The sequence below is a fragment of the Canis lupus genome, chromosome 17 (genome assembly GCF_003254725.2).
Source record: "Canis lupus dingo isolate Sandy chromosome 17, ASM325472v2, whole genome shotgun sequence".
Classification (NCBI taxonomy): domain Eukaryota; kingdom Metazoa; phylum Chordata; class Mammalia; order Carnivora; family Canidae; genus Canis; species Canis lupus.
In genome coordinates, this window is record NC_064259.1 from 7,746,940 (window position 1) to 7,773,979 (window position 27,040).

At 56.9% G+C, this 27,040-nt stretch overlaps 2 protein-coding genes across 2 annotated transcripts; both read left to right on the forward strand.

Moving 5' to 3' along the window:
* The first annotated feature begins 385 nt into the window (after positions 1 to 385).
* Positions 386 to 2,257, forward strand: KCNF1 (potassium voltage-gated channel modifier subfamily F member 1). The gene has a single exon (XM_025454662.3). It carries the CDS (start codon positions 421 to 423, stop codon positions 1,921 to 1,923), a length of 1,503 nt encoding a protein of 500 aa, XP_025310447.1. The 5' UTR covers positions 386 to 420; the 3' UTR covers positions 1,924 to 2,257.
* A 21,434-nt stretch (positions 2,258 to 23,691) lies between these two features.
* On the forward strand, positions 23,692 to 26,291 carry LOC112665019 (microtubule-associated protein 1S-like). Its single transcript, XM_049096056.1, is given in 3 exon segments — positions 23,692 to 23,767; positions 24,199 to 24,786; positions 24,789 to 26,291. Coding segments are annotated over 3 exon segments (1,290 nt in total). The 3' UTR covers positions 25,415 to 26,291.
* Positions 26,292 to 27,040: the final 749 nt, after the last annotated feature.

A 27,040-nucleotide genomic window follows, 5' to 3' on the forward strand; every position in this document is an offset into this window, starting at 1 on the left:
GGACCGCCGCCCCCCGGCCCCCCCCCCCCCCCGCGCCCCGCCGCCCCGGGCGTGCCGGAGGCCGAGCCCACGCGGCGGGCGGCGCCGGCCGGGAGCGGGGTGAGCGCCCAGGGCGAGGCCGGCGGCCGCGAGAGCCCCCCGCCGGCGCGCCCCGGAGGCGCCCGCATGCCCGGCCGCAGGAGCCCCGGCGCCGGGTGCATGCCCCCCCCGCGGCGCGCCCCAGCCGCCTGCCGCCCGCTGTGACCCCTCCAGGCAGGCGGGCGCGGGGCCGGCTCCCCCGAGGGCGGCGCGCGGCCGGGCCCCCCGGGACCCCCCGGGCCCCCCGGGCCCCCCGGACCCTCCGGACCCGCGGCGGCGGCGGCGGCGGCGGCGGCGGCGGCGGGGCGCGGAGCCGAGGCTGAGCGGGCGCTCGCCGGGAGCATGGACGCGGCGGGGGAGCGCAGCCTCCCGGAGCCGGGCAGCCGGGGCAGCCGGGGCAGCCGGGGCTCCCGGGCCGGCGACGACATCGAGATCGTGGTCAACGTGGGGGGCGTGCGGCAGGTGCTGTACGGGGACCTGCTCAGCCAGTACCCCGAGACCCGGCTGGCCGAGCTCATGGGCTGCCTGGCGGGGGGCTACGACACCATCTTCTCCCTGTGCGACGACTACGACCCCGGGAAGCGCGAATTCTACTTCGACAGGGACCCGGACGCCTTCAAGTGTGTCATCGAGGTGTACTACTTCGGGGAGGTCCACATGAAGAAGGGCATCTGTCCCATCTGCTTCAAGAACGAGATGGACTTCTGGAAGGTGGACCTCAAGTTCCTGGACGACTGCTGCAAGAGCCACCTGAGCGAGAAGCGCGAGGAGCTGGAGGAGATCGCGCGCCGCGTGCAGCTCATCCTCGACGACCTGGGCGTGGACTCGGCCGAGGGCCGCTGGCGCCGCTGCCAGAAGTGCGTCTGGAAGTTCCTGGAGAAGCCCGAGTCGTCGTGCCCGGCGCGGGTGGTGGCCGTGCTGTCCTTCCTGCTCATCCTCATCTCGTCGGTGGTCATGTGCATGGGCACCATCCCGGAGCTGCAGGTCCTGGACGCCGACGGCAACCGCGTGGAGCACCCGACGCTGGAGAACGTGGAGACGGCGTGCATCGGCTGGTTCACGCTGGAGTACCTGCTGCGCCTCTTCTCCTCGCCCAACAAGCTGCACTTCGCGCTGTCCTTCATGAACATCGTGGACGTGCTGGCCATCCTCCCCTTCTACGTGAGCCTCACGCTCACGCACCTGGGCGCGCGCATGATGGAGCTGACCAACGTGCAGCAGGCGGTGCAAGCCCTGCGCATCATGCGCATCGCCCGCATCTTCAAGCTGGCGCGCCACTCCTCGGGCCTGCAGACCCTCACCTACGCCCTCAAGCGCAGCTTCAAGGAGCTGGGGCTGCTGCTCATGTACCTGGCGGTGGGCATCTTCGTCTTCTCGGCGCTGGGCTACACCATGGAGCAGAGCCACCCCGAGACCCTGTTTAAGAGCATCCCCCAGTCTTTCTGGTGGGCCATCATCACCATGACCACCGTGGGCTACGGGGACATCTACCCCAAGACCACCCTGGGCAAGCTCAACGCGGCCATCAGCTTCCTGTGTGGGGTCATTGCCATCGCCCTGCCCATCCACCCCATCATCAACAACTTCGTCAGGTACTACAACAAGCAGCGGGTCCTGGAGACGGCCGCCAAGCACGAGCTGGAGCTGATGGAGCTCACCTCGAGCAGCGGGGGCGAGGGCAAGGTGGGGTGCTCCCGCAGTGACCTGGACAGCCTCCCGCCCGAGCCCGTGGGGGAGGAGGGGCCGAGCTGGAGCAGCCGGCTGAAGCTCTCCCACAGCGACACCTTCATCCCTCTCCTGACCGAGGAGAAACATCATAGGACCCGGCTCCAGAGTTGCAAGTGACGAGGGTCCTCCGGGCTCGGACAGACTCGGCCAGTGGACGGGACGGATGGTGTGACGGGCCTGTCGGTTGACTTCCTGGGAGGGGCTGTCCTTTGTCCCCTCCACCGTCTCCTGAACAGAACTCTCTGAAGGCCCCCTGGGGCACCTCTGGTGAGGCTGGGTAAGACCCCTTTATGTTGCCAGCTCTCAGGAGCCGGTGGGGACAGAGGGGTGTCCGAGAGTCCCGGGCAGCGTGGGGGTCGGGGGGGATGGAGGCCATGGTCTGGCTTGATGGCAGGAGCCCTCGCCCGGTTCTGTATCTCTTTCAATAAAGCCTCCTGCTCTGTTCATCCCACCTGTGTCGTAGGTTCTGTCACAGGCTGGCTGTCCCCTACCCCCCACCCCTCAGGCACAGCTCAGGCATGCCCTGTGCTAGGCCAGGAGGTAGGTGTGCAGCCCCGGGGGGCTATTTTTAGTTGAGAGCTAATTAAAGGGTTCATACGCAGGGCTCTGCGCGGGGAGCCTTGCCACATTCCAGGAGGCTCTGTGCTGGCGACTCCCGCCTTCTGTTTTCCTTCTGAGGAAAAGCTTGCTCCCAGGAGGGGAAGAGTTCACAGAGCTAGAAGCGCCAAGTGGCGTGGTTACCACTTATTTATCACCTGTGGGAGGCCCTTTTCTCAACTTCTTTCCGGTCTTTTCAGCAGCCCTGCTAAATGGGTATCCCCATTAGACAGGTGAAGAAACTGAGGCCCAAGACCACACAGAGCAGGGATTCAGTCCCAGGTGTGAAGACCCCAAAGCCCATGCGTTCTCTTTGCTATGAGGCGGCCTTGGAATGGTGGTATGTGCTTGGATCTACAAGGGAGGGGGTCTGTAGACCAGGAGAAGCTCTGAGCTTCCTCAGGGTGGATCTGCCTGTCCTCCAGCTCATCCTTCCGTCTAGAACCAGTGCCGAACTGACGTATCGGCTGGATGGACAAACCTGAGTGTGGCCCACCTCCAGCCTGGTCTGAGAACCCGCAGAGGAACAGAGCCAGATCGGCTTGGGTTTGAAGCCCAGGGAGTGAGGGAGATTCTCTGAGGTGTCTTCCAGCTCAAACACTTTTCTCTCCCCCTCCACTCTCTTGGTAGCTGTGTGGTCTCAGGCCCGTTGATGAGCCCCTCTGATCCTCGTTGGGATCATTTGTTAAAGGGGGCTCGTTAGAATCTCTCAGAGAACCATGGTGCTTAGCAGGTGCCTGGCACGTAGTAGCTGCTCAGTAAATGGCAGCCGTGTCTATGACTGTGTGCTGACACGGGGGTGGGACCCACAGCCGTCCACTCTGGCCTCCACGGTCTGGGCTGGGCTTGCATAGCAGCAAGGGTAGGGGACAGGGCACTGCCACACTGTTTGTAGTCAAAAGCAGTCCCCTTGGCACAGGGTTGGTCCCGGCAGGCCCTTCTTTCTGGTTGTCTATCTCCCAGGAACCCCAGAACCCTGTTCTTCCTTCCCGTGATGAAGCAGCTGATGCTCAGAGAGGAGCCATGGTAGGGGAATGGGGTAGGTGATCCCCCAGTCTTTCCTCTTCTCTGAGCCCTGGTTTTCCCACATGGATACAGAGGGATGATTTCTCTGGGCTCCTTCCAGGATTTCAAAGCCTAGGATGTGTTGTGTTAGGGACTCCAGGGGGTAGGGAGGCTGCCTTGCGGTAAGGGGCCTTGGAAGGGAGGCCTTGGGAGAGTCAGGGCCGTCTCTGTGGGGTGCAGAGGCCTGAGCCAATTTTGTGTGCCCCTCCCCTGAGTTTCACCAGGGAAATAGTGGGTCAGGTGACCGAAGGAGATAGAGGAAAGAGGTGGGGCTGGGGGTGCGGGACTCTGTGGAAGTGGAGGGGTCAGGAGGAGGGGATTGTTGCTTGGGGTCCTGGTCTGTGTAGACCTTGGCTCAGTGCGGGCTCTGAAGCCTAAGTGGAGGAAGAAGTTCCTCCTTGGGGAGAGGCCAGGAGGATCCTGGATTAAGAGGTGCCTTCCCCTTGGTTCATCTGGGGGCCGGGTGGGGAGTATCTTTATAGCTATGAAAGCATCTCAGAGTCCAGCTCATCTACTGGAAGGAGGGGACTGTGTCCAGAGAGAATAAGCGATTTGTCTGAGAAACTTCAAGAATTAGGATTAGATGTTGTCCTGGTGTGGGGCAGGCTGGTTGTGGAGGAGTGGCCAGGCAGCTGTGGGAGGCAGGCGGAGGGGCAGCCCTCTCTCCCTGGGGAATCTTTCCAGGGCACGTTAGAACCGCCTGGGAGCTTTACAAAATCCTGGTGGGCAGCCTGCACCCACACCCGTTACATTTGAATCCTAGGGTGACGCCCAGGCACCAGAATTTTGAAAAACTTTAATGTGCACACGAGTCATCTGGAGATCTTGCTAAAATGCAGACTTTGAGTCAGCAGATCTACCTGGGCCCTTGAAATTCTGCATTTCCAGCAAACTCCCAGATACAGCCGCTGCCTTCCAGGAACCCGGGAGCTGGTCCTGAAGCTACACTTGGAGTATCAAGAGGCCGGAACAGGAGCTGGCAAGCTATGGCCTGGGGCCCAAATGTAGCCTGTCGTTTGTACGGTCCATGAGCTAAGAATGTCTTTTACGTTGTTCAGTGGTTTAAAAAAAATAACCAAAGAAAGAATAACGTTTTGTGACACATGCAAAGTGTCTGAGATTCAAATAAGATCTTAGTAGGACAGAGCCACGCCCATTTCTCAGATCATCTCTGGCTGTTCTCAGCTGCAAGGGCGGAGGTGAGTAGTTGTGAAGGAGATCACATGGCTCTCAGAGCCTAAAATATTTCTCATCCCTGGCCCTCTACAGTGACAGTGCGCCAACCCGGGGCTGTGGGAAATGAGATCTCAATTAGGCCTTGAAGAATGAGTAGGAGCTTTCCTGGAAGCAGAAAGAGCTGTGCAAGCACCAAAAGCATCATGAGCAAAGACCCAGGAGCATGGGGCCCACTTCCGAGGGTGGCGGGAATCGTGTCCCTCTCAGTGTCCTGGTGTGTGTGGGGGTCACATCTGCCTTCCTTTCTTTCCTTCTGAGAATCCCCAGGTCCTGGTTGCCTACGTTGGGTTCTCTGCCAAGCCCAGCCCCTGCTTTGCAAACCTCTGTCCCTCCCTTCCTGGCCTCTCCTCCATAGTGTCTCCAAATCTCGCCTATCCTGGGACCAGAGTCTACACGTCCTCTTCTCTGACGTGGGTGATTCTGACAAACTTCTTGGGGCTTGTTAGTTTCTGAGAAAGAAAGAAAGAGAGAAAGAGAGAAAGAAAGACACATTTCTTGGAATCTCGGAATATCCAAGTTAGAAGGAAACTAGGCACCGTCTAGTCCGGGTCTCCCACCACCACACGGGTGGGAAAATGTGGTACAGCATCCTGCGCACTTGAGTTGGGGGGGTTCCTTAGGATCCTGAAATTCGCAGCTGGATTGAGACCCCCCCCCGCTTCGTTCTCACAATGTTGGGAGCAATGTGCCATCTTGAAAATAGAATTGTGTGTGTAAGTCCGTGTGTGTGTGTGTGTGTGTGTATAAAAACAAATCATGCAGTGAATTAATTATCCTCAGATCAGGTACCTGAGCCCCAGAGAGTAGAAGCAACAGGCTTGGTGGCCGAGGTGGGAACGCCCCTTGGTGCGCCCCTGGTCTGCAGCCCTCCCTTACCCACAGCGCTCCCAGTCTCCATCAGAACCCAGAGCCCCACAGGCCCCCACCTAGTGTTTGTGCCCCGAGCTTCCTAATGGTGCAAGATGCTGTCATCTGATCTCTTGGAAAGCCATCACTCCAGATGGGCTGGTTCTGGTGGTGGGGTGTTTTTTTTTTTTTAAGGAAAGATTGAGAAGGAAAACACATTTCCTGAGCAAGCAGCTTTGGATCAGATGCTCGGGCCATGCACGGTTCAAGATCCATGTTGGCAGTTGTAGGAGGTGTCTGGAGCATAAAACCTGCCATCTGGGGTCTGGAAGTACCACCTAAAACAATGAAACAAAATACCCAGAAAACAGGGTGGGGGAAGGAAATCTGTGAAAATGGCAAGACCTGGAGTTATTTCACATATACTTCCTGAAAAGCCCTGAGGGGCAGGTAAGACTCCAGCAGTTGCCCGTGGTTTCCGTAACAGGTGCACATTGCCTGGTTGCAAGGGGTCCTGCTAACGGGGGAGCTCTGGCGGCCGACGGTCAGGCCGGGGATGCTTGGGAGGCAGGGGGTCCTTGCCTGCCCCTGGGCCTCCCCCCGGCCCTGCAGGACCATAATGAAACGTCTCCCCGGGCCTCCTGACATCTGGGAAACGAGGGACAGGTGTTTGCAGAGCAGCCTCCTACCTTCCCGCCGCAGACAGCACGGCTCTGTGCACCGCGCTCACAGGGAGGTATCTGGCAGCAGGCTCGTAAGGGGATCTCAGCTGTCCCCCTAATCTGAGGTGGGAGCCCCTCTGAAATGCTTTTCTCCACTCGTAGCCACCTAAGACGTTGCTACAGGGATGCTGCGGGTTTCCAAAAGGGAAAGAAATTAAAACAAGGATGAGGGGATGGCGCTCTGTCATGTCACCGTTCCTGATGTGGTCACTGTCCGCCGGCCGGACTTGGAGCCAGGGCTGCCATCATCGTGACTTGATTTCCCTCTTTGGACAACCGGCTGGGAAGGTGTGACACTCGCGCGTCAGGTGCCTGTGGTCACGCAGCTGAAGGCAGGGGAGTGTGGGCGTCTGGCGGAGCGCGGTGGGGTGCCTGCCACCCTGCACAGCAGCGTCTGTCCCCGCCGCTGCCGGCCCTTCCATCGGGCTAGCTGGGAGGGAGAGGGCAGCCCCGCACGGGGGCCTCCCCAGACACAGGTGTGATGCCCGCGGACAAGAGCTTGGCTGGCAAAATGGGACGTGTGCTTGCTATGGTGGCAGCCCAGCTCCACGAGAGGGGGCAGAGGGTCACACACAGGCCAGCTGCTGGCACACCTGTTGGCTCAGTGGTCGCGAGCTGGGCTTGGAAGCCAGGGGCCTTGTCTCTGCCACGTTGGGCTTTGCGTGGCTCCTCGCTGGGTTTGGAGGGCTGGGTCTGACCTGGCCTTGGCCTCGAGGCCTCAGGGGAGGCCCGGCCAGCTCACGGGTGCCCTGCAGCCTCCAGGCGCACTGGCTGCCATCCCTGTCTTGCACCTGAGTGGGTGTGGGAGGTGGGAACCAGAGCCCACGGCACCCCTCCAGCCCCACATAAATAGTGTGGCACTCAAGGCCCTTCAGGCAGACTCAGAGTACCTCTCCAGCCTCATCTCTCACTGTCCCCTCTCCCTCACCCCTCTGTTGCAGCAGAGCCGGAGGCTTCTCGAATCCCAGACACTGGCACCTCTATACTGACTCCTTTGAACGAGGGACTCCTGCCGTTCCTATGGCCCTTGCAACTTTCCACCGTCAGGATTCCACCCCTGCTTCCAGACCAGGCTGAGATGCCCCCTTCCCCCAGCTGACACTGCCCCCTCCCCAGCCCAGAGACGGGCAGCAACTGTTCTGTAGAGACTGGGGAGTCTCACCACTACCCCCTGCACCAGGGGAAAGAGACTGCCCGGGAGTCATGGGGCTCCCAAAAGTCACCAGAACCAGACCTCCAATCCTGTTTCCACATTCACCTCCCTCTTTGTCGGTCCCCCAGCTGCTCCTAGCTACAGGTTTGGGCCAAGTGTCAAAACTGAGGTTTTAGGAATTAGAACCGAAGCTGCCCCCAATCTGCCCATCACATGCACACAGTGTGGCCTGGGCACTAGGGCAGAGCTCAGGGCCTGAGCATCTGAATATGCTTTGCAGACAGTTATTTTCAAACTATGGTTGTCACATCTTCACCTCTTACTTATTTTTTTTTTTAAAGATTTTATTTATTTGACAAGCAGGGGGAGCAGCAGAGGGAAAGGGAGAAGCAGGATCTGTGCTGAGCAGGGAGCCCAACGTGGGGCTCGATCCTGGAACCCTGAGATTGTAACCTGAGTTGAGGGCAGATGCTTAACTGACTGGGCCACCCAGGCACCCCCACGTCTTTACCTTTATGCTTTTTTTTTTCATTTTTTATTTTTTATTTATTTTTAAATTTTTTTAAAGATTTTATTTATTCACTTGAGACAGAGAGATACCAAGAAAGAACATGAGGGCAGAGGGAGAGGGAGAAGCAGACTCCCTGCTGAGCAGAGAGCCCGACGTGGGGCTCGATCCCAGGACCCCGGGATCGTGACCTGAGCTGAAGGCAGACGCTCAACCTGTCTGAGCCACCCAGGCAGCCACATCTTAATCTTTTGAAGTTCTCAGCCAGAATGAGGGGTCTACATGCTTCTACTTCTCATAGACCTGGGAGCACATGATAGAAGTGCAAGACTGTGTGTGTGTGTGTGTGTGTGTGTGTGTGTGTGTGTATGTGTCTGTGCGTGGATGTGTTCTTGTGCAAAAATACATCAGCTCCTGTCTTCTAAACCAAAGGAAGATACGAAGGCTCCCGGCTCACCCCGAGGCCCCGCACTCCCACTCCACCTCTCTGCCTCCCCGAGGACCTGGTTCCCAGCCAACAGAGGCAGGGACTGCAGGCAGATCTAGTGTCCGTCCTCCGGAGCATCAGCACATCCTTCTCCTGGATCAGACAGGCACGGAGCGTGGGTGACAGGGGACCCCAAATGTCCTTCTTAGCCGGCTGCCCAGAGCACAGGCAGGGAGTGGGCAGGCAGAGACAAGTCTCTCCCAATAACCCACTCTGCGCCCAGCACTTGGCACATTCTCCAGAAAAACTGGAGGCTGGGAAAGCTTCAACGCCTCGGCCAATTTCCCACTATCGGCGGCAGAGTGGCTGGGCCTGGACTGGAGCCGCTCCCTGGGGACGCTGCCTTTCCTTGGTGCTGCTGGTTGGGGGACAGTGAGTGACCTGTGCTGTGAGCCCTCGAGGGCAGGTTTGTATCTGGGTCCCAGGTCTATCTCCTGGCACTTAGAGCAGTGCCTGGCACACAGTGGGTGCATCACAAAATAGGAGATGAACTTCTTGTCACCTGCTCTGTGCTTGGCCCCGTGCTGCGGGTGGCCAGACCCCTGGCCAGACCTCGACCTTCTCTTCCTTATGTTCTACAGGGGCCTGTCTTGTCGCTTGGTGGTCGGGGACAGGTCATGAGTTTCCAGTGCAGGGGACGGGGGCTCCCTAACCTGACAATTCCCTGTGGCACCACCTGGGTGTCTACACTTTAACACAATTCTGACACCATCTGCCCAGCGACAGCATCGGATTCCACAGGTGAAGGGCTTGGTCCTATGAGAAGACTCCCTGTCCCAGCTGTGGGTCGGCTGGAAGCTCCAGTGGCCTCCTCTGCCTCAGGATGCCGGTCACAGTTCAGGTTGTCACTGGCTTCTGACCCACTGGCTCTACATCAGAGGTTCCCACGACCCCGTCCTTGGGTTTGATTCATTTGCTAGAGAGGCTCACAGAACCCAGAGAAACACTTTATTTATTAGATTACAGGTTGAGGGATTCCTGGGTGGCTCAGCGGTTTGGCACCTGCCTCTGGCCCAGGGCATGATCCTGGAGACCCGGGATCGAGTCCCGCGTTGGGCTCCCTGCATGGAGCCTGCTTCTCCCTCTGCCTGTGTCTCTGCTTCTCTCTCTCTCTCTCTCTCTCATAAATAAATAAATAAAAATCTTTTAAAAAAAGATTACAGGTTGATTATAAAAGGACATACTTCAAGAACAGCAGGTGGAAGAGATGCGTAGGGCAGGGCACGGGGTAAGTGTGTGGACTTTCCGTGTCCTCTCTGAAACCTACCACTTTCCCCAAACCTCCACGTGTTCACCAATACAAAGGCTCTCAAAACCCTATTGGGGGGGGGGGGGTGATGGCATCATTACACAGGTGTGATTGATTCACTCGTTGGCCATCGGCGAGTGGACTCAACTTCCAGTCCCCCTCCCCTCCCCGGGGTGGGCCTGAATGTGCCAACCTCTGATCATGCGGTTGACTCCGCCAGCAGCTGGCCCTGTCCTCGGTGAGTTCCAAAAGTCACCCCCATACCACAGCAGAGGAATCTTGACTGCTCTCATCACTTCGGGAACCCCAAGGGTTTTAGGAGCCCCGCCAGCCATGGGGATGAAGACCAAATACATATACTCTGATTCTGAATCACAATATCACAGCACCTTGGCTCTGTGGCTGTGCCCCGAGGAGCGCCTGCCCGGCCCAGAGGGGTGCTAGGTGTTTACACCGAATGAGCAAGCGCTTCACCGAATCCTCGCTGAGGAAGTCGGAAGGCGTTTAGGTCAGAAAGCCCTAATGTGGGAGGTACCGTGAGCCTCGGCCCAGTGCGGACGACTCTCCTGATTCTGTTCTCGTGCCCGGCCCCCTGCCCGGCCCCGTGCTGGAGGGGCCCTCAGCCTGCCACACTCCCGGGGACGTGTCCACAGGGCTGCGTCCACCAGGCCCCGTCCACCGGGCACCCTGTATGGTCCCCGAGACCTTGCTTGCTCCCACGCTCAGGGCCTTCCTGGAGGAAAGCCAGCACCCTCCTGGCCCTACCATGAACAATGAGGGATTTATAGCAGAGTTTCCCAGAGCAAAGCCCGGAGCGGGGCCTGGTGGGTGAAGTGGGTTCCGGCCCAGCGCACAGGCCACGCTGTTTCTGCCGCTCCTCGGGGAAGCCCCACTGCAAAACGGGGGCCTTCACTCGGTTCAGGGAGCCTGTGGGAAGTGGAATCACGTCTGAGAGCTGGGCAGGCGACTCCCTAGACCCTCGTCCCCTCTCTGCTTCCGGTGGGTCTTGAGCTTCGGGTCTGGCTGGGAAGCCACCTTCTTCCCAGAGGATGTTCCGAAGCAGCATTCAGAACACAAGGGGAGCCCCCTGCCACCCTCACTTCCCAAAGCCAGCATCCCCCAGAGAAAACGGCCGCTCAGGGGTCTGGGTCAGGACACCTCGGGGGCCGCAGCTGCATCTCGTGTAGCCCGTTTACTATAAGAGCTCACGAACTTGTCCCCTGCTTCCCGTCGTGGCCCTGAAATCCATTTTTGTGCAACAAAGGGATTTGTCAAAACTGCTGATCCAACAAGTTGTCACCTGGTTTATCCTCCTCCTTCCCCACTCCTCCCCCACCAAGCTCGGCCCTTGAGGTGAGGTCCACGTTCCTTGTCATCCTTTGGAGGCCTCGGGGATGAGGCAGTATGGCTTGCTCCTCTCTCGCTCCTTCTGTTCCACTCTCACACGGGCCATCCAGCAGGATGCTCTGGGCTCCAAGCCACCGGGAAACCGGACCCGTACGGACCTAAACAGTAGGGTGATGCTTTATGCTGAGGGCAGGTGGGCTTCAGGCTTGGCTTGATCCAGGAGCCTGGTTTCCTCTCCCTGCAGCTCTCCTAGCCCTGCTTCCTCATAGGTGGGCCCTATCCTCTGATAGCAGGGTGGCGGCAGCAGGTGTGTGCTCACCTCTACAGGGACAACCAGGAGAAGAGGCGACCAGAATAAAGAGAGCTCTCCCAGAAGATCCCGGCAGATATCCCCTCATCCCCTTTCCAGGGGCCTGAACTGGGTCCTACGCCCATTGTTGGATGTGTTCCTGTAGCCAGGGGAAGGTCGTTTGCTGAGGCCTGGGTTCTGCAGTCCTCGCTGACACGGGCTGGGGCTACTGTGATCAGGCTGGAGTATTCAGGGCCTGTGTCACGTGTATGAACTACTGGCATGTACATGACCTTCGCATGACTCCCTCCCAGGGCCAGGCACCCAAAGGCACAGCTCGCCTCCGTGTCTGCCCCGGGGCCCACCAGGCCTCAGTGAGAGGCCTCCGTGCCCTGCAGGGTTGGCCATTGAGCTTCACAGTCTGGTGACCTGTGGCCGCAGATGGGCCATCTACTGCCAACACCACCGAAGTACAGTGTTGGAGAGAGGGGGGAACACGACAGCAAGAAGCTCCGGTTTGCATTTGGCCAGCTGAGCGGTCACGGGCCCTAGGACCTGTCGTACTCCGCTGGGCAGGCAAAGCCACGTGGAGGGCCATCCAGGCAGGCACAGGCGGATATGTCCTCGTCCACTGTCCCCCACCATCCCCAGTCTGCCCTCGGTCCTCCCTGGTGGCTGCAGGGGCCCTTCCTAGGCCGCGGTCACGTGCAGCAGGTACCCAAGTGGGGCCCGGGGTCCGTTTTCCGCACTGAGTAGACCAGGCTGCTGCCAGCTGGGCTTATGGTTTCCGGGACATCCTCCCTCCTCCCTGCCTCGTGGGCTTCCAGTCAATTCCATGCTCCAGGGTCGGATACGAGGATCTTGCTGAGCCTGTTTGGTGTGGAAACCCCTCTCTCCTGGCCGTGGGCTCTGTCCCTGCGCCCCCCCCGAGCCTTGGCTCCGCGGCCTCCCCATCCCCGCTGGCCCCCACATGGGCCATCAAAGCCATTCTGTTCTATGGGAAGATACCAGCTCCTCCCAGTCCCCGGGCCTCCCAGACACAGTTGGGGACTGTCCGCTAGTGGCCCGTCCCATCTCATCGCTTTCAGCAACCGTCGGCTCTTCTCTGCTGACACGAGCCTCAGGCATGAGTTCGTCCCTAACAAACACCCCTGTGCCTCTCACCGGCCAGAAGTGGGTCATACCCGCGGTTAGGGGACGGCCACGCCCTGGCTGCCATAGGCCTGGGTTCCAGAAAAAATCCCCAGTGGAGGAGGCTTGCAGTAAGGAGGAGGGAGGATGCTGAGCCCAAACCGCCGCGGTGCCCATTACCCTGGAACAGTGGCAACGCCCGGCCCCACCCAACCTTAAAGTCTCTAATGCTCCCTCCCCTTCTGCAGGAACGGGGTAGGATGGCCCCATCTCCACCTGATTACCTCCTGCTCCTTCTACAAGGCACGGCTTCCTGGTCACCTCCTTCGAGAAGCCCTCCCTGATAGCACAGCCTGGGTGCGCTGTTCATCTCTGAGTTCCTTGGCCTCCCTTTAGCAGAGCACCAGCCTCGTCTTGACGCTGGGGCCGAGCCTCCCCTCCTGGCCGTGAGCTCCTCCCTAAGTCACGGAGTTAACAGGAAGCCCACTAAGCATTTAAAGGGGGGTGGGGTTCCGACAATCCCTAGGCCCAGAGCAGCCCAGGCCGGGGCTCAAGTGTCCTTGGAGTGAGTAAGGTAACGAGGAGGTGGGTGAGCAGAGGCTTTGTGGGGAGACCTGGCTGTTTTGGAGCAGGGAAGGATGGGAGCTAGAGCCCTCAGAGGGGGGCGGCCCATGAGGTGTGCACCTGAGCCCAACACCTGAGAGGCTGATGGCAAAGAAAAACGGGTTTTGTCCATGGCTTTGTCAGCAGCCGTGTCGATGGGGGCTGCGCGGCACTGGGCAGGAGGCTGCGCCTGCCCCCGGTGCGACCAGAGCCAGGAAGGATTTGGGAGGCCCCCGTCTGTAGTTCCGGGCCCTGCAGGGAGCCTGACGTGGGACTCGATTCCGGGTCTCCAGGATCACACCCTGGGCCAAAGGCGGCGCTAAGCCGCTGGGCCACCCGGGCTGCCCGCTAACGTTTTATGTAAGACTGTTACCTCCGTATTGGCAAGTGAGACTGGCCTACAGTTTTCTTGTTTTGTGTCATCCTTTTCCCTGAAGAGGCTGGTATCAGGCTTACTTCAGCCTCATAGAGCGAGCTGGGAAACCTTCTATATTGTTCCATTATTTGGAATGAAACATGGTAAGGACCTCAGTGCTTTTAGAACCAATTCCTGGCCCACGGGGCTGTGCATCCCCTACGTACCTCCCTTCTAGCCTCGGCCTCCACGGCCTGCTCTCTCTCTTCCGCTCTATCCTCTAGGACCTTGGGTTTCTTTCAGGCTTTCACTTCCTCCTGCCACAGGACTTTTGCACATGCTGCTTGCTCCCTCTGCTTTCTCTCCTCTGCTTGCTTACTTAGCTTCTCAATGTCCTTCCAGCTGAGGCTCGATCATTAGCCTCTTTCCTTGAGCTCCGTGTCTGGGTCAAAGGCTTCTGAGCTGTACTCTCCCTGCACCACGTGCCTCTCTTCGTACGCTCACCACATCTGCAGTTTTACCTTTACTTATGTGATTTTTATTTAGACAATGAACATCTGTCTTCCCCACTAGACTGCCAGCTCTTTGAGGACAGGGCCTGGGTTTTTGGTTACCTCCAAACTCCCAGAACGCAGCACAGGGCCAAGCACCTAATAAGTCCTTAATAAATACGTAGTGAATGATTGAAAGAATTTGCTGTCCCCCCACCCAAGGAAATGAGGCATTTTAGCTTATTTATGTGAATATCACTTCCCAGCAACCCCAATCTCTGAAAGTCCTATTTTAGAAGTTTCACTTCTGTCGTCACCCTTAGGGCTTCATGTGATAACCTTCTACTTCTCAACACGTCAGTTCTGGTCAGTGACTCCCCACGACGTACAAGTGAGATTGGGTTCTCTCCGCCTCCGCTCCCTCTCTGGGCCCCATGCTTCTAGGTTGTGAATATATGGAACCATATATTCCATCCTGTGTGATTAATTCTGTGTTTTGACCGTCAACTGATACTAAACAAATCTAGACTGATAGCCAGCATTTTCAATACCACCAGTGGGTAATTCTTCACCGCAGATGAGGACAGGTGAAGGGGACAGCACACAATTTTATTATTTTTTTTATTTCACTACTCCAATCTGATTTGCCTTCTTGTGTGATCACTGGGATCGTCTGGTTTTTCAACACAGTACTTGCTGAAGATGAACGTGCTTTTCCTGTTGGAGGCGTTCTTTCCAGAGCCTTCCAGTTTCCTGACTGGGTTTGTGCCATTTGCTCTCAAGGTTTGTGACCCAGTTGTCATCCTGCGATCTTTGTTCACGCTGTGCCCCTGGGTGTGGAAGATAGTTTTTAGTTTCTTGTCTGCTACGTCATCCTCTTTCTTGGATCCCTTTTTTTTTTGTTTTCTCGGAGACATATCCTTGGGTGTATCTTTCAGGGTAGACCTGAAGGATGGGAAAAGACCCCAGTTCCACCCACCAGGGTAGGATGCTAAACTCTCTAATCCGTGTCTGTTTGGATTTGTCTTTACTTTGCCCTTGCATGGGACTGCTGGTTGGGCTGGATGACACCTGCTGGACGGATTCGCCCAAAGACAGCTGCTTTTTCTTCTTTTACCAGTCATTTGGTTTTTCACTGTCGAGGCTTTTGGGACTTTTCTATATCTTTGGAATTCTGAAGCTCTATCAGGACATGAAATTTCACCTAGAAAGTGTGCATCTTTTTAAGCTTTTCCCATTCAACACTTGGTAGACTTGTAGTTTGGAAACTCAAAATGTTCTTCAGCTCAGAGAAATTCACTTCCATTATTGCTTTATTTTTTCTCCTGCGTTTCTGCTGGGCTTTTTTCCTTCAAGGACTCTTATTAGAAAGTGAGAATCAGGGGCGCCTGGGTGACTCAGTGGGTTGAGCATCTGCCTTTGGCTCAAGTCATGATCCCAGGGTCCTGGGATGGAGCCCTGCGGCAGGCTCCCTGCTCAGGGGCAGGGTATCAGGGGGCAGGGTAGGGGGGTGTCTGCTTCTCCCGCTGCCCCTGCCCCTCCCATCCACACCAGCTCTCTCTGTCTCAAATAAATAAATAAAGTCTTTTTAAAAAGTGAGGATCAATTCTACACGGGTATTAATTGTGACTTTGTTTTTGTGTGTGTGGCACAGGTAGTTCTGTTTTCTTTGGCCTTTCTGTCCTATGTTTGAAGATTTTTTGGCTTTACCACCTATATTATTGATTTGGTGTTCAGCTAATACCCGTTTTATAGTTCTTCTAATTACCTGAATATTTTTTAGAATTATGACTCTTCATTTCCAGGAATTCTTTCTTTTCTGATCACTCCTGTTCTGTATTGGCTATGGTCCTGTGTGACGCTGTTCTCTTGTACAGACACATTCAGGAAGTAGAAGTCAACATTGTTTTTGTGGAGCATGAGCCTGGTGGGTGGAACTGGGGTCTTTCCAGTGTCAGAGCCATGTCTGCACGGAAAAGGCAGGGCTCTGGGTGCAGAGAGATCACAGCTCAAATTCCTCCTTGGGCACAGACCAGCAGCACGACCTTACCTTCTGCAGCCTCAGCTTCCCCGTCTATAAATGGGAAAATACTTCCTACCTGGATGAAAGGGCCGCTATGGGCAAAGCTCCCAGTGGGCCCTCGGATTTGCACATTGGTTGTGAATGAGTCTTCATCAATTAATCCAGCACAAGGTTCTACACGCTTCCCACACCCTTTCACCAGAGTGGAAAATTGCCTTTTGTTTGTCTTCACCCCAGACCTGTCTGGCTTTTTGACTATATATGTGTATGTATGTATTTTAGTAATTTCTGAGCAGCTTCTCATGCATATTCAAGTCCAAGCAGTTAGGATGGAGAATGATTCAAATGTTTGTTGCACCGTGCAATTGATCTTAATATAGCTGCGATCACCAAAGGCTGTGGTTCACCGCCAGCCTCCTCAACGCCCCCGCAACCTGTCTGGGCCTAGGAAGATCAACAAACCGGATACACTTCCGCCCTCAGGCCGAACGGAGGCTAATTGGCAGGGCTGGAGGAGCCCTTTTCATCCTCCTGGATTTTCGTTCTTCTTTTAACCCAGCGCCTGGTTCTTTGTTCATCACCCTTTCCACACATGCCCCGAAGTGGAGAGGAAGAGCAGAGAGATCCTGCGTGTCTCTAAGCTCCGGGCTGAGCCAGCTCCTTCCACGGAGGCCCTGGATTCAGCTCTCCTGTCGTCACAGGCCCAGTGACTGTCCCTGGGACGTGGAAAGGGGGCGCTGTAGGTCACCTGATGGAAAGGGAGCAGCTCTTCCTGCCCAGTCTTCCCAGTGTGAGGGTTGGGACAAGTCATCCACCTTCTCCTCTGGGTACCATGGCCTGGGAGGGGGTTCAGTGTAAGGGAAGTGCTGGGGTCACATGCAGCTTCTAGTTGTGCGAGCTGGGGCGGATGTTCCCCTCTATAGAATGGGGGTGGTAGCAATAGTGCTGAGCCTAAGGAAATAAAGCACTTGCAGGTGTCTGCCCGTGTGCGGGCCAGGGCGGGCTGGCTGCGGGGACTCGGTCCTCCGCGGGCTCAGCAGTGTCTGCGGCAGGAACAGGGCTGAACTGGAGGCTGTGGGGGAGGCAGAGCAGGAATTGCGAATCTACTCTGTAACCGCAGGGGCAGGGGCCCTTTGCGAGCATGGGGTCCCACGTGCCAAAATGTCATCATCATCAAAGCCTCAAACGGGGACCCAGGTGCTGAAGGAAGGCCTGCGTTGCATGGGGCATCCTGTGGGGGTGGGAGGGTATGATGGAAGCTTCCTCACACCGCTCCACTCCTCACCCCTGCACCCCCTCCCCTCAGCCCTCCCACCTTCCCTCCCAGGGGAGCCCTCACCCCCCAACCATCACTTTGCCCCAGACCTTCTAGTGCTCCAGGCCCATCGTGCTCCGGCCTCTATCCCCATCCAGCCCACTTCCTTTCACCTACAGGTCTCCTCATTCTTGTCCTCCAGGACTCAACCTAAATCCCACCTTCAAATCCGCAGTCCCACCCACTCCTCTGGGCACCCGGTCCCCCGGTTTACAGGCTGCACAGCACCCCACATCCGGCCTGGATGAGCATCATCTCTGGGGATGGAGCCCGCAGGCTGGTCAGTTGCATAAAGGGGCAGCTTGGGTCAGTGTCCTCACACTTGAGCCTTTACTGGGATGCCCTGAGAGTGTGTTAAAGTGCACCTCACTGGGCCCACCCAGAGCTAGTGGGGCTGAGAATTTGCATTTTGAACAGTTTTTCAGGTGATGTTGATCCTGCTGATTGGGCACCTCACTTTGAGAACCACTGGCTTAGGGTCGTGGGAGCCTGGATGAGGTCAGGAAAGCAGCTCCTGGCCACCCTGGCTCTGGGACCTGCCATCTCCAGCTTTGACATTTAGCAAACACTTGCTTATAGAACTAAGTCCAGAGACTACAGAGCAGCCTCTTAACCTTCTGGTTGTCCCTGGAGGGGACAGTGACTCCAAGGAGGATGGGGACTGGGACACCACCAGAAATTGTATTTGGTCTCTGTCCCCAGTTCTTGACACAGTGCTCCTAAAACCCCTATAATTTCTTGAGTGAGGGGGGCTGATAGGAATGTCTACACAGAGCTCCTAAATCCCTTGGAAGTCTCTAGGGAGTGGGGGCATCTTCTGTTCTAATGAGGCAACTCTTGGTGGCTCCTGGGTACCTGCAGGTTCCGGCCAGTCACCATGATTAGAAGCTTGGGACTTTCAGTCCCATTTTCTGGGAATGAGAAGGGGCTGGAGATTGAGTTAATGATTTCTTATGTTCATAAAAAATCCTTAAACTTCTAGATTGATAACCAGAAGGGTGCACCTCAACTCTGCCCCTTGGCCTGTGTCCTGGAGAAAGATGGAGACGTTTCTAACATTGGAATAATATTTTCCCACCCTCGTCAGCACACATGCACCTGTGCACACGTGTGCACGCACACACACACACACAAAGTGCACTTACACGCAGGCCTCCACTTCATGGCCTCAGACCACAGAGTTAAAAGTTTTCAGCTGGGAAGATTTTGGAGACACCAAATTCAATCTTTCCATTTTTAGTGATGGAAAGACAAAGGTCCAGAGGAGGGTGACACAGTTTATTCTTCTATTCAGCAGGCTCTGACACATTGTCTACACTATGGCTGGCTCATGACGTGATGATGGCAGAGAAGAATGTTTCCCCGACCCCCAGAGAGTTATGGGCTCAGAGGATCAAGGGTCTCCCGGGAAATGGTGCAGAGGCCCGAGGGGACTGGCAGTACTGGAGGGGGCAGGCCAGGCCAGGGAAGTCTCTGCAGAGGAGAAGGCTCTGGGCTGAGAGGGGCATGCACAGCACCATGTTGTCATGTGGGACTTTGTGCGCCCCAGATGTCCCATCCCCAGCCCCCGACCCCTGGGCTCAGAACTCAGGAGAGCTCAGGAAGCTTTTGAATAAACTTGAGACAGCTCCATTTCTTCTCCTGGAGACCCCAAAAGGCAACTCACAAGGGCTCTGGCTGGAGCTACACAGGGTGGGGGCTGTGAATAGACAGCTGCTGGAAAGCAAGGCCTATGTGGGGGGACAGTTGGCAGTTGGGGCTCAGATTGGTCAGGGCCTGGATTGTCAGGGTCTGTAGGTCATGGGAAGGGATGGAGGAACTGGTACTGAGAGGTGGGAAGGACCATTCTGGAGAATCTACATCAGGCCTGCTCCTCAAGCCTCTTCAGGGCTGGAAAATTGAGGGTTATCTCTAGGTCGAGAATCCAGTCAGGTGGGGGCCCCAACCTAATAAATTGTCTTATCTGACACGTGACATATAACATGGTGGGGGCCACCAGGTGGCACTACTACATGACTTCTAGAAATGTACGTTCTTGTGTAGGGAGGTGAGCTGTCAGGGGATGTGGCATTAGTCCAAGGGAGGAGGGCTCCACGCCCTCGCGTTCCTCAGCACTGGTCCGGTCTTCCCAACGCCAGCAACCCAACTTGTAAGGGGAGACACTTGTCTTATAAACACTTCTGGCGTCAGCCCTCTTTTCTCTTACGGGCTAAAAGTGTTGAACTTTTTGATTCTGTAGCTCCCTTGGACACACAGGTGGAATTGCTTCTTGGGATCCAGCCTTAATCACCCACTCTCCACAGGATCACCCATGGATCACGGTCATCCATGAGATTCATGCACAGCCAACCTAATGCTGCCTGGGCCCAGGGCTTTGAGATGAATAAGGCATGAGCCCTGGCCTCAGGAAGGCGGGAGAGAAACATCACACATGCAGGGTGTCCCTCCATTCCAAGGGAGGACGTCAAGATGAAAAAAAGACCCTGGATCCTCAAGAGGCTCGGAGCCCTAAGCCAAAGTTCAGGGCCTTGGGCTGGTGATAAACCACATGACTTCTGGATACAGGAAAGCTCTGCGCAGACTGGGGTTTCCAAGACATCTTCATGGATTATGCGGTGAATGAAACAGATCATTTGAAATAAAGACTGTCTGAGAAAATGCTGGCCGTCTGATCTGTGTACACAGTTTCCTGATCCTGAATAAAGGCATTGGATGGGGCATGGGGTCCTTGGAACCACGCGCCGCTGGACCATCGAGCACAACAGGGTCTGTTGGAAAGAACAAGGCCTTTGGAGCCAACAGGCCTTGGTTCACACTCTCACTTATTGATTCTGTTACGTTGGAGGGATTACTGGATTTCTCTGAGCTTGGAAGGAGCAGCCCTCAAGGGGCTGTGTGAGTGAGTTAGAGGGAGCAGGGCCTAGTGTCCGAGCCAGAGGAGGTGGCCACTCCACTCCTCCCTCTGGCCCCTTCCCTGACCTCTCTCCATCCTGGACTACGCCACAGGCCCTCCAGAGACATCTACAGACCCTGCTCACCACCTGACTGATGATCACCGATGGGACCGAGGGCTTAGACCCCGGGACGTCAGCTCTTCCTCTGCTCCATGTGTGGCCTTGCTCATTCTTGCTGCTGGCACCTGTTCTTGGATCCATGCAGCTCCCACAGCTTCCTGCCCCTGCAGGTTCCCCTTCAGCTTCCCTCTCAGCCCCAGAACCTGGCCTGGGGACTCCTGGTCCTGACCCGGCTTTGGGGGGTGGGGGGTAGCCGGCTTCCCAAAATCCAGAGATTGGGGTTTCTGGAGTCCTGAGTGTCACTGAGGGGAAGCGGCCAGAGAGGGAGCACTCCCCCACTCACAGCGCAGCCCCCAGAAGTGCAGCCTTTTCAACATTTGGAAAGGTGAAGCACTGACATGAATTGTAAGGCTCTGCTTCAGAGACACCGGGGGAAATGACAGGACGTGAAGCAGGGGAGGAGACAGGTGGAGACGCTAAGCAGAGGTGGGCCTCTTGCTGCCTGCACCTGACCCCGGGCCACCTTCCCCTGATGCTAACAGCTAACACTTACGAGCTCCAGGTAGGCGATGCAAGCGACATGTATCACCCACCCCCACTCCAGTCCTGACGAAACCCTTCCCAGGCGGTATTTTTTCTTAAGATTTATTATTTATTTCAGAGAAGGAGAAAGAGCACTGGCGGGAGGGGCAGAGGGAGAAGGAGAGAGAGAATCTCAAGCAGACTCTGCACTGAGTGTGGGGCCTGACGTGGGGCTCGATCTCACGACCATGTGATCACAACCTGAGCTGAAACCAAGAGTCAGACACTTAACTGATTGTGCCCTCCAGGCACCCCCCCGCGCCCCCCCCCGCAGTATTATTTTGATTATCTTTGCTTTGCAATTGGGAACCTGGGTGCAAAGAAGTGTCCTACAGCTTATTGGAGGTGAGCAGGACTCCAGCCCTCCAGGTCTGAGCCTGGGGCCGCACAGAGAACAGCAGGCCTGCCATCCTCCCAGGCTAGGGTCTCTGGGTCTCCCCACCAGGTCTCCTGGCCCCAGCTGCTCGGGCTCCAGCCCTGTGGTGGGCAGGGGGCTCAGTCCGCTCACTGCTTCTCGTGCACTTGAGGATCCCGAGGTTCCAAGGGCCAGGGGGTCCCCCCAGGCCAGACACCAATGGGAGCAGAGTATGTGTGCATGGCCCCAGGGCCTGGCCAAACCCCAGGGTGGGGGGGAGTGGTCTGGAGACAAACCAAACAAGAAAACAGCCCTTCTTACATCAAGGGAACTCTGGGGACACGGAAATATTTCCAAGCCTTTTTTAAAAAAAGTCTGAAATCCATATTTATGATTTGTAATAGCAAAGAGAAAGAATATCTACACCAACTGCTAGAAACAGATCAATAGGCACTGATTTGGGGGAGGAAATATGCACGTATTACGAAAAGTCAGTCATCTCCGTTGGGTTTTGAGCACTTGACAAGAGAAGCCTGTGATTTCTGTATCTCTGCCTGCGACCTGCGACACGGGAGGCTCTGGCCACCAGCCCTGTGTGCCGCACTGAACACGGTGAAGAGCCAAGGAGAAGGAGGGCAGAGTAGGACCGAATAGGAACGACAAGCCTGGTTCCATGCTGGCAGCTGGGAACTGCATCTGCTGGGCGCCCGCAGGTGCATCTCCCCTGCGCCTCCTAAGCTGCCGGGGGTCTCTCCAGTCCAAGGCAGCGGGCTCTGGGGAGCGCTCTAGGTGGCTCACCCAGAGTACTAAGCTTTCTTTTTCTTTTCTTTTCCTTTTTTAAAATATTTTATTTATGTCTTCATGAGAGACAAGACAGAGAGGCAGAGATATAGGCAGAGGGAGATGCAGGCCCCCTATGGGGAGTGGAACTCGATCCCAGGACCCCGGGATCACGCCCTGAGCCGAAGGCAGATGCTCAACCACGGAGCCACCCAGGCTCCCCTCAGCTTTCTTTATTGGAAACATGTTATATGCTTATTATACAAAATTTAAATAAGTCCTATAGGTATAAATTAAAAGCATAAATTCAGCTGCACGGAGATAAGGAGGCATCACGCACATTTCGGTGATTTTAGAGAACATTCTTGGGATCTCTCTCCAGGCACAGACAGTTCCCCCCACCCCTCCGCCCGCAGGGAGCCTTGAAGGGCAAGAAGGGAGGAGGCCACAGCCGCACTGCTGTCTCCCCCGGGCAGGTATTAGCATGGGCCACCATAACAAGATACTGCTGACTTGGTGGCTGAAACAACAGAAATTTGTTTTCTCGCAGCTCTAGAGGCTGGACATCTGAGATCAGACACCAGAGGGGTTGGTGTCTGGTGAGGCTCCTCGTGGCCCACACGTGACCACCTTCTTGCAGGGCGCTCATGTGGTCCCTGTCCTCACTGTGACAGGGGCAGAGAGAAGGCAGGCACTCTGGTGTCTCTTCTCATAAGGGCGCTAACCCCATCCTGGGGCCCCACCCCATGACCTCGTTTGACCCCAAGTACCTCCCAAAGGCCCCATCTGCAAATGCCATCATGTAGGGGTTTGCGCTTCCACATATGACTTTTGAGGGGATGCAAACATTCTGTCCCGAACAGGAGAAGTGCCCTATGAGGTACCGACTATGTGCCCCGCATGGTGCTTGCTGTTTTGCTTCCACTGGATTATTTGTCCTCGAACACTCTGAAAAGCATGTCTTACTGTCCCCATTTTACATATCAACAAATGAAGGTTTGGGGCACGTGGGTGGCTCAGTTGTTGAGTGTCTGTCTTGGACTCAGGTCATGAGCCTGTGGTCCTGGGATCGAATTCGCATCCAGCTCCCAGGGGGAGCCTGTGTCTCCCTCTACCTTTGTCTCTGCCTCTCTCTGTGTCTTTCACGAATAAATAAATTAAATAAAATAAAAAAAGAAATGAAGATTCGAGGCAAAGTTGGAATTTAAACAAGGATGTCCCTTTTGCTGCTAGGTGATTTCATGAAAAAGAAAATCCCAAAATGGCCCCAAGGGAAAGGAGCCGCCCTATTAGAGGGCTGGGGGGCAGCTCTGGCCCCTCCTTTGCACCCTCCCCTCCCACCTCTGCCCACAGAGAGGCTCCCCTGCGGAGGAATGGACCGAGGAGGCTGCTTGGCAGGTGCAGATGCTTCATGGGCCCAGGAGACGCCCTGCACCGACCCTTCGAGTCACAGAAGGGGTTTCTCAGAACGTTGTGGCTTGTGACATCAAGCCTCAAATCAAGCAGAATAAGTCCTTAAGGATAGTTTTCTCTAGCGATTATACTGGCTATTGAGTAAACCTTATTAGTAATTAGTTTGCCAAAGATAGCAGCCCCTCGGGGAGCAGAGAAATGGTAATTACTGCAGCAGCCGGTCCGGCTATTTCCTGCAAAAATCAACACCAACCCCTTGGAGATTTCTCGGGAGCATTTTAAACCCCAGAGCCTCAGGCCCAGGCTCTGCTGCTCACCGAGCGCATGGGGCTCTTTGAGACTCAGTTTGACTCCCTGCCCGGCACTTCACCTCCAACCCTGCAGACCTGCGCCCTTGCCAGCTAGCTGGGGTGCAGCGGGTGTCGTGGGTGCGTCAGAGGTGCGGGCACGGACATTTGAGTTGAGCAGCCAGGATCCCGCAAGCAGCAGCATGGGGCGTCCAGGGGGTGCATATGAGGAAGGGGGGATCGTGTGGAGAAGCATCTGGGGCCTCACACCAGGGTGAGCTCCATCCTGAACCCACGGGGAGCGCCTGGGAAGTTTAAAGCAGGGAACGGACCAGATCAGATCATTGGTTGAAAGGAAAATTTTCAGGATAGGGCAGCAGTGGGGCTGGAAGGTGGGGGCGGGGGGAGGAATGCAGCAGGGAGACCCGTGAGGGCTCCACGCAGTGATTACGGGGTGGGGGGCAGCGTCAGGGACCTGCCCAGGGGAGCAGTGGCAGATCTCTGCAGACCTTACCGGGGCATTCGGCAGAGCGTGGGTAATGAGGGAATCATTTGGAGTTTTGTTTCCGTGTGACTTTGGAGAATCTGGGACCTCTGTGTCCCGCCCCCATAACACTGGCATTGCTGCCAGCTGAGGTAGGCTCCCCACACTCCACAGAGGTAGACGAGTCCCTGTCCGTGTCCTTCGAGCAGGTGCTTCCGCCACCACCTGCCACTGTGAGCGAGGCTGGGCTGAGCCTCCCACTCTGTGGCCCCCGGGTACGGCGATCAGCCTCCCCGCATGATGTGGACCTATGCCTGGTGTCACCTTGCGAGTTTGAGCACCGAAAGGCTGTGCCCATGGTACCAGCACCCGCATCCCCCGGCAGCTCAGATAGTAGTGCTCGGTCCCAGGAGTGGGCGGGCGCTCCAGGGGCCGAGGAGATGCCACCCACATCCGTCCACGAGTCCCTGCCCACCCTGTCTGACTCAGACCCCCTGCCTGCCGCCTCTGGCACCACGGACTCAGATGAGGACATGGAGGGCTTTGGGGTCCCTCGCCATGACCCACTGCCCAAGCCTCTCAAGTTCCCCCCACCGCGGCCCACCCCACCCAGCATATGCATGGTGGACCCTGAGATGCTGCCCCCGAGCAGGCACGGCTGACAGAGGGCCTCAGCCGCACCCGGAAGTCCCTGGCTTGCCCCAACCCCAGCACTGCTGCCCCCAAAGCCACTGCAGCGAGCACTGCCAAAACCAAGGGACTGGCTGGTGGAGACAGGGCCAGTCGGCCGCTCAGCACCCGGAGTGAGCCCAGTGACAAGGGAGGTCGGGCACCTCTGTCCAGAAAGACCTCAGTCTCCAAGATGACCACTCGGGGCCCATCTGGGTCAGCTGGCAGCCGGCCAGGTGGGTCAGCAGCCCCTCCAGGGTCCCCCGTCTACCTTGACCTGGCCTATCTGCCCAGCGGGAGCAGTGCCCGGCTAGTGGACGAGGAATTCTTCCGGCGGGTGCGTGCACTCTGCTATGTCATCAGTGGCCAGGACCAGCGCAAGGAAGAGGGCATGTGGGCCGTCCTGGATGCACTACTCGCGGGCAAGCAGCAGTGGGACCGTGACCTCCAGGTGACCCTGATCCCCACCTTCGATTCAGTGGCAATGCATGAGTGGTACGAGGAGACGCATGCTCGGCACCAGGCGCTGGGCATCACAGTGCTGGGCAGCAATAGCACCGTGTCCATGCAGGACGAGGCCTTCCCCGCCTGCAAGGTGGAGTTCTAGCTCCGTTCCCGACACCCACCCCCTCAGCCCGGAATCTGCCACTGTCCCGAGATTCCCCTGCATCAGAAATAACACGATGCCGTCATCAGGTGGTGACCGGGGGTGGTGACTGCAGTCCGAGCAACGGGTGGTCTTCCCAGAGGGAGGACAGGCTGCGCAGATGGGAGTCCTAGGGACGCCTGCGTTCAGGGGCTGGAGGGGGGCACAGCTCAGGAGACCAGGAGGAGCACGAGAGCCGGCCAAGCAGGTCCAGCAGAGGGCGAGGGCAGCGGCAGGTGTCAGGTGCAGAGGGACCACCGGAGGACGTGGAGATACGAAGGCTTTGAGAACCTGTTGGGGGGTCAGTGGTGAGGGTGGACACGGTGGTGGTTGCTGAGGAGTGAGCAGAGGTGGTAAGGTGAAGGCCCAGCCCTCCTGAGGGCCAGGAGAGCCCTGGGCGTGGGTGCGGCCACAAGGAAGAGGCAGGGCACAGCCAGGGTGCCTGAGCACCGGGGAAGGGTACAGGGGAGCCTGTCCTGGGAGTGATGACCCCGGGCCAGAGGCACCCGGGGCTGGTGGGTGACGACTCCGTCTATTCTCAGGCCCGAGGTCAACTCCCTATTGGGCTCTGGGCAACTTCCAACTGCTCTCTGGGCTCCACTTCCAGGGCTGGCTCAGTCCATGACCTGCCTTCAGTGGAACGGCTGGGGGGCACTGAGGGCCTGGGCAGAGGGGTCTCTCTTCGTCCTTGCACAACCCCGTAGGGAGGTACCACTGTCCACACTGTATACGTGAGTAAGCCGGGACTCAGGCCCACACGCCCAAGGCTGCCCAGTAGTGAGTGGCAATGCCAGGCTTCAACTCCCGCCTGCCTGGCCCCGGCCGACGATCCTCCCCCTCCCCGGGAGCATCGCTGACTCAGGTGTGGCATAGGCAGGGGAGGCCGAGGGGTGGCTGGCGGCTGCTTGGATCGGGGGACAGATGGCTGGGTGGGTGTATGGGTGCATGGGTGGGTGGAGAAAGAAACTAATTTGCCAATAAATGCATCTCATCTCTTCCGGCCTGCTTTCTTCAGGGTGATTTTTTTTTTCCTGTTTTGAGTAAAGGCTCAGACTTCGATGTGGTGTGACTGTGTGTAGGTGATGTGTGTGTCTGAGAGTGTGTGAATGTGTGAGCGTGTGTGTCTGTGAGTGTGAGCCTGCGTGTGTGAGTACGAGAGGGTGAGTGCGTGTGTATGCATGTGCATGTGTGCGTGTGCACGAATGTGAGTGTAGCCTCCTGTGGCCTCACGGAGATGGGTTGAGTCCCTGGCTCTCTCTGCTGCAGTCCCCAGATTGGCCTTGCTCAGGTGCTGGCTTTGCGTCTGGCCACCTTCTAGGGTCCGCAATGCCAAACGTGGGATTCTGGCCCTTGTCTTGCCCCAGGAGCATCTCCATTCTGTCCACGGGCCTTTTCTGGTCCACCAGCCTCCTTGTCACCTGGAATCCCCTCCCCAGGGAGCCTGGGAACTGCCAGACCCTCTGCAGTGCTCACAGGTGTCTGCTCCATTGTCATAGCCAGGACTCCTCCCTCCCCAGGGCCACACGCTGGCTCCTGCACTCCAAGAGGAACCAGGGGTGTGGGCACAGGGTCTCTGCTCACACAGGC

Coding starts and splice junctions, on each gene's coding strand:
- KCNF1 (XM_025454662.3), top strand. CDS start 421: ATGGACGCGGCGGGGGAGCGCAGCCTCCCGGAGCCGGGCAGCCGGGGC.